Source organism: Staurois parvus, unplaced genomic scaffold (assembly GCF_062004578.1).
Source record: "Staurois parvus isolate SC_StPar_1 unplaced genomic scaffold, SC_StPar_1.0 ptg001447l, whole genome shotgun sequence".
Taxonomy (NCBI): domain Eukaryota; kingdom Metazoa; phylum Chordata; class Amphibia; order Anura; family Ranidae; genus Staurois; species Staurois parvus.
This window is the reverse complement of record NW_028319243.1, coordinates 431,286-444,484: the sequence shown is the minus strand read 5'-3', so window position 1 is coordinate 444,484 and position 13,199 is coordinate 431,286. Positions and strand designations below refer to the sequence as shown.

Here is a 13,199-nt window from a genome sequence, read left to right as displayed (position 1 = left end):
CCGCTCCTTCCTCTATAACTCTCCTCTCCTGAAATACTCTGCACTGCTGGAGGACTCCGCTCCTTCCTATATAACTCTTCTCTCCTGAACTACTCTGCTCTGCGGGAGGACTCCGCTCCTTCCTCTATAACTCTTCTCTCCTGAACTACTCTGCTCTGCGGGAGGACTCTGCACGAACCAAACCAAGATAGACATGCAAAGAGCTACAGACTATTGCAAAATCCCACTGGAATCCCCAAAACAAAACAAAAAAACCAGGAAACAGACTCCATCCATAACTGAAATGACTCCTCTGTGTAAAAGGTACCCCCCAGACCAAATTAAGAAGCCGTATAAATGATCCCTCCATACTCCATGCAGGTTGTTTGTGAATGTCAGTCGTGTCACCGACACCATCCGGAATTACCTGAACAACAACTGCCCTGGGTCCACATGCGTCCAGATTCTGGAGTACGACAAGGTTCGGGAGACCCTCATAGATTACGTGAAGGGGGATGTGAAAGTCTGGATTGGATCTCAGTACACCAATTATGGAGTGTATGAAATTATACCCAAGGTAAGGCAATCTGCTTTTTTTAATGAAAGAAAAATGTCCTCTAGCAAATAGTTGTTAGCTGGAGGTGGGGTAGGCTTCCTTGAAGAGATGTGTTTTCATTGATAGCCTAAAGGCAGGCAGAGTAGGATATAGACAGATTGGGGTAGGGAGCTCCAGGGGATGGGAAAGGCTCTGGAGAAGTCCTGGAGGCGAGCACAGGAAGAGATGATGAGATTGCTAGCGAGCAGGAGGTCTTGGGAGGAGCGGAGAGGATAGTTTGGGTGATCATTTGTTTGGTGATGTAGCTTGGAGCAGAGTGATGGATGGCTTTGAATGTTCTTGTTAGATTTTTTTTAATCTTATTAACCACTTCCCACCCAGCCGTTGTATATAAACGGCCGTACGGTGGCAGTGCAGGGTCGGGTGGCCGTTTATAAACAGCCTCCCCACCCCCTGCTTGTGCGCGCTAGCTGGGAGCGCGCAGCACCGCGATCCGGTGCCCGCTGTGTCCTCTGGACACAGAGGAACACAGATCGTTGTACGGGACCTCTGTGCAAGGTTCCGATCATGTGATCACTGATTGGCCAATCAGTGATCACATGCAGAGTAGTATGCAATATGTCACTTCTGACATCATTGCTTACTACTTGTGAAATCTGTGAATGATCACAGAGATCACATGGTACAGGGCTATTCACAACAGCCTTGTACCATGTGACAAGCAGTGACCAATCACAGCTCACACAGTAGTTCTCAATGGCTGCAAAAATGCAAGGAGAAATGATTGCTTTTACAGCCTTTATGGGTGTAAAAGCAATCAGTGTAAAAAAAACAAAATCTCCATAACCCCCCACAAGTAGTACAGTGTCACCATGGTGGCAGTATGTAAAAAAAAAAACTTAAATAATAATATAAAAAAATAAAATTAAAATGTAAAATAAAAGGTTTAAAAATTATAATTTTTGGTTATAAACTAATTTGGGTTATTTTTTTTTTTACTAAAAAGATAACTGAATAAATTCTGGCCAAGATTTATGATGAAATATTATTTATTTGCAAAATTTTATAAAAAAACACTCTTTTTCAAAATATTTGGACATTTTCATTTACATAGCAAAAAAAATAAAAATCCCAGTGGTGAATAAATACCACCAAAATAAAGCTTTATCTGTCTCACAAATATGCTAAAACATTCATATGGGTACAGTGTTGCATGACCGCGCAATTGTCATTCAAAGTGTGACATCGCTAAAGCTGAAAATTGGCCTGGACAGGAAGGGGATGAAAGTGTCCGGACTGGAAGTGGTTAAGTGGGTGAGTGGAAGGCAATGAAGGGATTGGCAGAGATGGGTTGAGGACACTGAACAGTTGGTACCATGAGTCTGATACCGGCATGCATGGTAGACTGAAGGAGAAGGGGACAGTCTAGGTGGAGGTAGACCAACGAGGGGAGGAGTTGCAATAGTTTAGGCAAGAGATAAGAGAGTGAATAAGTATGTTGGTGATGTCATTAGGTAAGAAGGGGCATATTTTGGAAATGTTGGGAAGGTGAAGGTGGCAAGATTTGGACAGTGATTGTTCAAATCATAGAAAACAGTCAAATAGCTACAAGAATAAATCAAAATATGGGGTCACTGAAAGAACCTGGTTGTAAAAATAGGTTGCATCAGTATATATCAGGGGTCTCCAAACTTTCTAAACAAAGGGCCAGTTTACTGTCCTTCAGACTTTAGGGGGGCTGAATTGTGGCCATTGGGAGGCGAAAACATCCCGACTTCAGTGAGAATAGACAATGCCCCATCTTTGGTGTCAGTGGGAGGAACAGTGCCCCATCATTGGTGTCAGGGGGAGGAATAGTGCCCCATCTTTGGTGTCAGTGGGAGGAATAGTGCCTCATCATTGGTGTCAGTGGGAGGAATAGTGCCCCATCTTTGGTGTCAGTGGGAGGAATAGTGTCCCATCTTTGGTGTCAGTGGGAGGAATAGTGCCCCATCTTTGGTGTCAGTGGGAGGAATAGTGCCCCATCTTTGGTGTCAGTGGGAGGAATAGTGCCCCATTTTTGGTGTCAGTGGAAATAATTGTGACCCATTGTTTACATCAGTGGGAAGAACTCTGCCTTGTCATTGGGAGGAATTGTGCCCCATTGTTGGTGCCATTTGGAGGAATTGTGCCCCATCATTGGTGTCATTGGAATGAATGGTGCCTCATCATTGGTGCCATTGGAAGGAATTGTGCCCCATCTTTGGTGCCATTTGGAGGAATTGTGCCCCATCATTGGTGTCATTGGAAGGAATAGTGCCTCATCATTGGTGTCATTGGAAGGAATTATGCCCCATCGTTGGTGCCATTGGGAGGAATTGTACCCCATCGTTGGTGTCATTGAAAGGAATTGTGCCCCATCGTTGGTGCTATTGTGAGGAATTGTGCCCCATCGTTAGTGCCGTTGGAAGGAATTGTGCCCTGTCATTTGTGTCATTGGGAAGAATTGTGCACCGTCGTTGGTGTCATTGGAAGGAATTGTGCCCCTTAGTTGGTGTCAGTGGGGGGAATTATGCCTCATTGTTGGTATCAGCGGATGAAATAGTGCCCCAAGGGTCAGATAAAAGCAAGCAAAGGGCCACATTCGGCCCCTGGGCTGCAGTTTGGAGACCACTGGTATATATCTTAGTGGTCCAATACAATTTGTATCATTTCACAATATTCAATCTTTTTTTTCAGACCAAACTTCTATCAGAGAGCTACGCTCCAGCTATGATGACAAAAGCTGTGAAAAATGAGAAGGAGCAGAGATTATTGAAGGACTGTCACGTAAGCACAACTTTTTATTTTACTTTTAAAAGGGTGTTCAGTACAGCCCACTTCCCCCACAACCGATGTGTTCTACAGCCCACTGCCCCACAACCGATGTGTTCTACAGCCCACTGCCCCACAACCGATGTGTTCTACAGCCCACTGCCCCACAACCGATGTGTTCTACAGCCCACTGCCCCACAATCGATGTGTTCTACAGCCCACAGCCCCACAATCGATGTGTTCTACAGCCCACTGCCCCACAACCGATGTGTTCTACAGCCCACTGCCCCACAACCGATGTGTTCTACAACCCACTTCCCCCACAACTGATGTGTTCTACAACCCACTGCCCCACAACTGATGTGTTCTACAACCCACTGCCCCACAACTGATGTGTTCTACATCCCACTGCCCCACAACTGATGTGTTCTACAGCCCACTGCCACACAACCGATGTGTTCTACAACCCACTGCCCCACAACTGATGTGTTCTACAACCCACTGCCCCACAACCGATGTGTTCTACAACCCACTGCCCCACAACTGATGTGTTCTACAACCCACTGCCCCACAACCGATGTGTTCTACAACCCACTTCCCCCACAACTGATGTGTTCTACAGCCCACTGCCCCACAACCGATGTGTTCTACAACCCACTGCCCCACAACTGATGTGTTCTACATCCCACTGCCACACAACCGATGTGTTCTACAGCCCACTGCCCCACAACCGATGTGTTCTACAGCCCACTGCCCCACAACCGATGTGTTCTACAGCCCACTGCCCCACAACCGATGTGTTCTACAGCCCACTGCCCCACAACCGATGTGTTCTACAGCCCACTGCCCCACAACCTATGTGTTCTACAACCCACTGCCCCACAACCAATGTGTTCTACAACCCACTGCCCCACAACCGATGTGTTCTACAGCCCACTGCCCCACAACCGATGTGTTCTACAGCCCACTGCCCCACAACCGATGTGTTCTACAACCCACTGCCCCACAACCGATGTGTTCTACAACCCACTGCCCCACAACCGATGTGTTCTACAACCCACTGCCCCACAACCGATGTGTTCTACAACCCACTGCCCCACAACCGATGTGTTCTACAGCCCACTGCCCCACAACCGATGTGTTCTACAGCCCACTGCCCCACAACCGATGTGTTCTACAGCCCACTGCCCCACAACCGATGTGTTCTACAGCCCACTGCCCCACAACCGATGTGTTCTACAGCCCACTGCCCCACAACCGATGTGTTCTACAGCCCACTGCCCCACAACCGATGTGTTCTACAACCCACTGCCCCACAACTGATGTGTTCTACAACCCACTGCCCCACAACTGATGTGTTCTACAGCCCACTGCCCCACAACTGATGTGTTCTACAGCCCACTGCCCCACAACCGATGTGTTCTACAATCCACTGCCCCACAACCGATGTGTTCTACAACCCACTGCCCCACAACCGATGTGTTCTACAGCCCACTGCCCCACAACCGATGTGTTCTACAGCCCACTTCCCCACAACCGATGTGTTCTACAGCCCACTGCCCCACAACCAATGTGTTCTACAATCCACTGCCCCACTATCAATGTGTTCTACAGCCCACTGCCCCAGAACCGATGTGTTCTACAACCCACTGCCCCACAACCTATGTGTCTACAACCCACTGGCCCACAACCGATGTGTTCTACAACCCACTGCCCCACAACTGATGTGTTCTACAACCCACTGCCCCACAACCTATGTGTTCTACAACCCACTGCCCCACAACTTATGTGTTCTACAGCCCACTGCCCCACAACCGATGTGTTCTACAGCCCACTGCCCCACAAACGATGTGTTCTACAACCCACTGCCCCACAAACTATGTGTTCTACAGCCCACTGCCTGTTCTACAACCCACTGCCCCACAACCTATGTGTTCTACAACCCACTGCCCCACAACCTATGTGTCTACAACCCACTGCCCCACAACCGATGTGTTCTACAACCCACTACCCCACAACCGATGTGTTCTACAACCCACTGCCCCACAACTTATGTGTTCTACAGACCACTGCCCCACAACCAATGTGTTCTACAACCCCCTGCCCCACAACCTATGTGTTCTACAACCCACTGCCCCACAAACTATGTGTTCTACAACCCACTGCCCCACAACCGATGTGTTCTACAACCCACTGCCCCACAACCTATGTGTCTACAACCCACTGGCCCACAACCGATGTGTTCTACAACCCACTGGCCCACAACCGATGTGTTCTACAACCCCCTGCCCCACAACCTATGTGTTCTACAACCCACTGCCCCACAAACTATGTTTTCTACAACCCACTGGCCCACAACCTATGTGTTCTTCTGCATGGAGGAGCATTGCATTAGCCTACCCAGTCAAAATGCATGGGACATTACACACCTCAATATGGGAAAATTGCAGTCCACCACAACAAACATTGGGAGTTATGTACTAAAGCTGGTTCACTCAGAATCTCTTGCATGGCAGCCAGTCAGCTTCTAACTTCAGCTTGTTCAATTAAGCTTTAGCAATAAACCCTGGAAGCTGATTGGTTTCTATGCAGAAATGCACGGGATTCTGAGTGAACCAGCTTTAGTAAATAAACCCTATAGTATAAGGTGGTGCATTGTATTGCAGGTGCACTCTGGAGGTGTGGTTGCATTGCAACTTGCCAATGTATGCATTCACATGACACATGGCTAGGAACAAGTCCTTCGGGATCAATAAGTCTAAAAAAAAACAGTCTAGGAAAGAGGTGGTAACTTTGGAAGTAATGAACAGGAGGCTACATACACTATATTGCCAGAAGTATTGGTTGGCCGGCCTTTCCACGCACATGACCTTTAATGGCCCCCCAGTCTTAGTCCGTAGGGTTCAATATTGAGTTGGCCCCACCCTTTGCAGCTATAACAGCTTCAACTCTTCTGGGAAGGCCGTCCAAGGTTTAGGAGGGTGTCTATGGGAAGGTTGGACCATTCGTCCAGAAGCACATTTGTCAGGTCAGGCACTGATGTCAGGGAGGAGGCCTGGCTCGCAGTCTCCACTCTAATTCATCCCAAAGGTGTTCTATGGGGTTGAGGTGAGGACTCTGTGCAGGACAGTCAAGTTCCTCCACCCCAAACTGGCTCCTCCATGTCTTTATGGACCTTGCTTTGTACACTGGTGCGCAGTCATGTTGGTACAGGAAGGGGCCATCTCCAAACTCTTCCCACAAAGTTGTCCAATATGTCTTGGTATGCTGATGCCTTTAGAGTTCCTTTCACTGGAACTAGGGGGCCAAGCCCAACACCTGAAAAACAACCCCACACCATAATCCCTCCTCCACCAAACTTTACACTTGGCACAATGCTGTCAGGCAAGTACCGTTCTCCTGGCAACCGCCAAACCCAGACATGTCCATCGGATTGCCAGACAGTGAAGCGTGATTGGTCACTCCAGAGAACATGTCTATACTGCTCTAGAGTCCAGTGGCAGCGAGCTTTACACCACGGCATCCGACGCTTTGCATTGCACTTGGTGATGGAAGGCTTGGATGCAGCTGCTCGGCCATGGAAACCCATTCCATAAAGCTCTCTACGCACTGTTGTACTCATCTGAAGGCCACACCAAGTTTGGAGGTCTTTAGCTATTGACTCTGCAGACAGTTGGCGACTTCTGCGCACTGTGCGCTTCAGCATGCGCTGACCCCGCTCTGTCATGTGACGTGGCCTACCACTTGGTGGCTGAGTGGCTGTTGTTCCCAGTTGATTCCACTTTGTTATAATCCCACTAACAGTTGAGCGTGGAATATTTAGTAGCCAGGAAATGTCACGGATGGACTTATTGCACAGGTGGCCACCTATCACGGGACCACGCTTGGAGTCACAGAGCTCCTGAGAGCGACCCATTCTTTCCCCAATGTTTGTAGAAGCAGTTTGCATGCCTAGGGGATGATTGTATACACCTGTGTCCATGGAGGGGATTGGAGCACCTGAATCACATGATTTGGAGGGCGGGCCCAATACGTTTGGCAATATAGTGTAAACGTGAAAACATATCCACATTCTACGCCTCATACCCTCTGATGTAAAATAACATGCTTTGCTGGGTTTTTTGCCTTCCTCTGGATCCACTCTGGGTGTAGGATTATAACTTTTTTTTCTATGGTTGAACTGGATGGACTTTTGTCTTTTTTCAGCCAGACTAACTATATAACTATGTAACTATGTCACATAGTTCATATTTACTACTTTTTATCTTTCAGGCCTCCAATATTTAAACTAACCAAATGCCAAAAGTAAAAGATATTATTTTATATATTGTATATATATTTTTTTATAACTATAAAAATGATATATCATAGATCCGGGATGCTGTGGCGGTCATTGAATATTTGGCCTGGTTGGAGAAAACTGTCCCCACCAATACAGTGACGGAACTGAGTGGCGCAAGTTTTGTTGATGGGCGCCGAGAGTAAGTATACTGACAGCTCCATATTTCCATTGTTTTGAACGACTTCATTCATCTGTACATCCCTAAATCACGATATAACAGATATCAAAGCAATTGCAGTGTGATTGGAGGTGAATGTAGTGGAACTAATGTTATGGTCGTGATTCTGCATCCTTAATTACAATCCGCCATCAACATATCATGCATCACATTGCAATTTAAAGGTATTGATAATCAATCATGTTTAAACGGACAAAAAATACATTTTACCATTTCAATATCTACAGACTTATTTTTTTTCACATATTAATAAACATCATACTTCACAAGATTGCATTCTGTTATATAGTTGTGTTTTTTTTTTTACATATACAGTATATATTTCATGAACGCAATAGTTCCACACTTTCCCCCCCTTCCAGTCCGGACACTTTCACCCCCTTCCAGTCCGGACACTTTCACCCCCTTCCAGTCTCGACACTTTCACCCCCTTCCAGTCTCGACACTTTCCCCCCCTTCCAGTCTGGACACTTTCCCCCCCTTCCAGTCCGGACACTTTCCCCCCCTTCCAGTCCGGACACTTTCACCCCCTTCCAGTCCGGACACTTTCACCCCCTTCCAGTCCGGACACTTTCACCCCCTTCCAGTCCGGACACTTTCCCCCCCTTCCAGTCCGGACACTTTCACCCCCTTCCAGTCCGGACACTTTCACCCCCTTCCAGTCCGGACACTTTCACCCCCTTCCAGTCCGGACACTTTCCCCCCCTTCCAGTCCGGACACTTTCACCCCCTTCTAGTCCGGACACTTTTCCCCCCTTCCAGTCCGGACACTTTCCCCCCCTTCCAGTCCGGACACTTTCCCCCCCTTCCAGTCTGGACACTTTCCCCCCCTTCCAGTCTGGACACTTTCCCCCCCTTCCAGTCTGGACACTTTCCCCCCCTTCCAGTCCGGACACTTTCCCCCCCTTCCAGTCTGGACACTTTCCCCCCCTTCCAGTCCGGACACTTTCCCCCCCTTCCAGTCTGGACACTTTCACCCCCTTCCAGTCCGGACACTTTCACCCCCTTCCAGTCCGGACACTTCCACCCCCTTCCAGTCCGGACACTTCCACCCCCTTCCTGTCCAGGACAATTTTCAGCTGTCAGCGCTATCACACTTTGAATGACAATTGCGCGGTCATGCAACACTGTACTCATATTAATTTTTTAGCATTTTTTTTGAGACAGATAAAGTTTTATTTTGGTGGTATTTATTCACCGCTGGGAGTTTTACTTTTTTTTGCTATGTAACTGAAAAATTCCAAAAATTTTGAAAAAAAGCGTTTTTCTTATACAATTTTGCTAATAAATAGTATTTCATCATAAATCTTGGCTAAAATGTATTCCGTTATCTATTTAGTAAAACAAATAACCCAAATTAGTCTATAACGAAAACTTATCATTTCTAAACTTTTTTTTACATTTTATTTTATTTTTTATACACTGTACTACTTGTGGTGGGTGATGAAGATTTTTTTTTTTTTTTACAGATTGCTTTTACACCCATAAAGGCTGTAAAATCAATCATTTCTCCTTCTCTCTGGCTGCATTCTTGCACTCATTGAGAAGTACTGAGTGAGCTGTGATTGGTCACAGCTTGTCACATGGTACAAGGCTTTTGTGAATAGCCTTGTACCATGTGACCTCTGTGATCATTCACAGATTTCACACGTAGTAAGCAATGATGTCACAAGTGACGTCTTGCTTACTACTTTGCATGTGATCACTGATTGGCCAATCAGTGATCACATGATCGTACAGAGGTCCCGTCTGACGATCGGCGTTTCACTGTGTCCGGAGGACACAGCGGGCACCGGATCGCGGTGCTGCGCGCTCCCTCAAGCAGGGTGCGGGGAGGCCGTTTATAAACGGCCACCCAACCCTGCACTGCCACCGTCTGGCCGTTTATATGCAACGGCCGGTCGGGAGGTGGTTAATAAAGTCATTGTAAACCTCAGACATGAAATATGAACAAGGCATATCCCTTTATAGTGTGTACTTATCTCTATCCAGAGCACTAAGTATAATTTCTGTCTGCTGCCTCCATCCTCTGCTATCAGACATTTTGGATGTGTTTTTCTGACACCAAGAGGAAAATGGTGAAAGGAGAAGACACAACCTGTGATTGACAGCTTGAGCTCTGTTCCTGTGTTCTGTGTGAAGGGGGGGGTGTCTTTTTCCTCCAATCAGCTCACAAGAGCTCTCCTCACTGAGTGTACCTTCAGATCCCCACCCCCTGCTTTTCAGAGCCGAGAGATCCCATGTAAATTCTGCACTTTGAATGGATGTAGAGGAGACAAGGTTGCAGATTAACAGGTACAACTTATATAGGAGGATTTGTTTCATTTCTGTGCTTCTCCTGAGGCCAGTCACTTCACTGGGTATATGAGAGAGTTTACACTTAAATTATCTTATTGTATCTCTTGACAGGAAGCAGCAATATTTTAAAGGTACAAGTTTTACCACCATCTCTGCCGGCGGATTGAACGCAGCCCTTCCACATTACAGGTACAAGGCTCAGTTTCTGTGATTTGTTGACTTTTGCCCTTAGAGTAAGACAGCTGTATGCAAATAAGAAATCTCTATTTGCCCTCCAGAGGATTTACCCCCCTTTGTGAATGACCAGGCCATTCTTTGCTATACAGCACTGGACTACTTGAACATGTGGGGGGGGGGCGAGATCCTCAAATGGTTTTTATTGCTGTGTCACCCACTTGTCCTCCAAAGGATTTCCCCCCCTTCCTGACCAGGATATTTTTTGCGATACGGTGCTACATTACTTTGCCTGACAATTTCACAGTCATGCAACACTGCACCCAAATAAAATTTACGTATTTTTTTCCCACAAAAAGAGCTTTCTTTCGGTGGTATTTGATCGCCTGTGCGTTTTTTATTTTTTGCGCTATAAACAAAAATAAAGACCAACAATTAAAAAAGAACAACATTTTTGACTTTTTGCTATAAAACATGTCCAATAAAAAAATGTTAAAAATCTAATTTTGTCATAAATTTAGGCCAAAATGTATTCTGTTCCGTGTCTTTGCTAGAAAAAAATCCCAATACGTGTAAATTAATCAGTTTACGTGAAAGTTATAGCATCTACAAACGGTGGTATAGATGCTGGAATTTTTATTTTTTAATACAGTAATCCATCAGCGGCGATCAGCGACTTATAGCGAGACTGTGGTGGGCATTTGGAAACTGGGGGGGGGGAGAACTGACTAAATGCCACTGACATCCCCAGTGACATTAATACAGTGATCAGTGTTAATAAAAAGCACTGACAGGCTGACCCCCCCACCCCTTCAACCTCTGCAGCAGTGCTGGTAGCGCTCACATCTATTTCCCAAAGACAACCTCTGGATATGACGCTGAGCACGTGCACTCAACTGCTTTGGTCGACCATGGCGAGGCCTGTTCTGAGTGCAACCTGTCCTGTTACACCGCTGTATGGTCTTGGCCACCATGCTGCAGCTCAGCTTCAGGGTCTTGGCAATCTTCTTATAGCCTCGGCCATCTTCTTATAGAGCAACAATTCTTTTCTTCAGATCCTCAGAGAGTTCTTTGCCATGAGGTGCCATGTTGAACTTCCAGTGACCAGTATGAGAGAGTGAGAGCGATAACACCAAATTTAACACACCTGCTCCCCATTCACACCTGAAACCTTGTAACATTAACAAGTCACATGACACGGGGGAGGGAAAATGGCTAATTGGGCCCAATTTGGACCTTGTCACTTAGGGGTGTACTCACTTTTGTTGGCGGCGGTTTAGACATTAATGGCGGTGTGTTGAGTTATTTTGAGGGGACAGCAAATTCACATGTTATACAAGCTGTACACTGACTACGTCACATTGTAGCAAAGTGTCATTTCTTCAGTGTTGTCGCATGAGAAGAGAGAATCAAAGATTTACAAGAATGTGAGGGGTGGAGACACTTCTGGGAGATACGATAGATAGATAGATAGATAGATAATAGATAGATAGATAGATAGATAGATATAGATAGATATAGATAGATAGATAGATAGATAGATAGATAGATAGATAGATAGATAGATATTGATGGATAGATATTTTATATGGTAACCTTCCTAGCAGTCTGATTATGTCCATATTTCTGTGCTCAAAGCGGTACATTTTTTTGCATGGAAATACAGTATGTAGTTTTTTTATTGTAGGCTGTAATTTTTAGGAATAACTCACTGAAATCTGTCCGAACAAGAGTCTAGTAAACATCCCGGATATGTTAAAATTTGAAACACGAAATCATAAATTATAATTTAATAAATAATCAAAAAACTAATAATATAATAATAAATGTAATTCAATAATATAATCAAACCAAAAACACTGAAATGTGAAATAGAGCGCCAAGTTCGCACATCGCTGAGCAAAGTCGCAGAATCGTTTTCAGTGTCTGATGAGGAATTTCCCCCACGAATCATTATCACTCAATTCTGCAAGTGGTTCTGATTTCCTATCGCTGTTCTCTAGCCGGTCTAAAACCGCTTTTGACCTAAAGGGACGCTTTTTGGACGCCATGGACGTTTCTCAGTTTCCAGGCAGAAAGAACAGTAAAAATTCAGGCAGGGCGCCGGACAAAGCACTCGGGACAAAATGTATGTGAAATGGTTTGATACAGGAATGTTATACTATGTGATTTTAGTGAATTTAGTGAATGTCACTTTTTAAAATTCCCACCAGTTCCATCCCCCGTACGTCCCGACGCTCGCAGGGAACGGAACCCAGAAGACAGATGCCAGCATCGGCCGGAGGAGATGGGCAGGGACATCGCGGGAGCGAAGGACAAGGTAAGTGCAGAAGAGATCCCGGTGCAACGCTGCAGTGTGTTCCCGAGTGTAGCTCAGGGGGGGTTACCGCTTGTGGTGCTGAAACTTTACCCCGAGATACACTCTGGAATACCGCCAGGGGGGTTAAAGGAGAAGTGTGGGATATTAAAAAACAAGCATACATACTCTCCTCCTGATGCAGCATTGGTCTGTTCCCTGCTAGCTCTAAACCAACCATGACCTCTGATCACTCAGTTCTCTGTCTTCTCTGAGCAGCGAATGGTGACTGTCAATCACTGCTCTGTGCTCCGCCCATTCAGCACTCACCGAACTGCTGGGTTGTGGAAGAGGCAGGAACGGCTGGCTCAGGCTCTCAGCAGCATGCTAAAAGGCTGAGCCAGCTGCTGATCGGGCATCCGGGTGAATCCTGACATTATTGTTGGGATCCTTCCAAAGCTTGGATCGACTCTTTAGCCTGCTGATGGCTGATACTGGGTCACAGGAAAGCACATTAAGTGCATACTTATGACCTAGAAGAGAAGTATGGCCAAAAAAGCTTTAACCATAGATCTCTGTTAAG

The 13,199-nt window shown here is 46.1% G+C and overlaps 1 protein-coding gene across 4 annotated transcripts in view; it reads left to right on the top strand.

Annotated features, from left to right (window-relative positions):
* LOC149435932 (xaa-Pro aminopeptidase 2-like) overlaps positions 1–13,199 on the top strand; it is a 107,120-nt gene that overhangs the window by 50,012 nt on the left and 43,909 nt on the right. For all 4 annotated transcript variants that reach the window (XM_089662250.1, XM_089662251.1, XM_089662252.1 and 1 more), the window contains 4 exons: positions 361–556; positions 3,254–3,343; positions 7,700–7,809; positions 10,258–10,335. In XM_089662250.1, the coding sequence (XP_089518376.1) occupies positions 361–556; positions 3,254–3,343; positions 7,700–7,809; positions 10,258–10,335 (474 nt within the window). The remainder of the gene's footprint in view (positions 1–360; positions 557–3,253; positions 3,344–7,699; positions 7,810–10,257; positions 10,336–13,199) is intronic.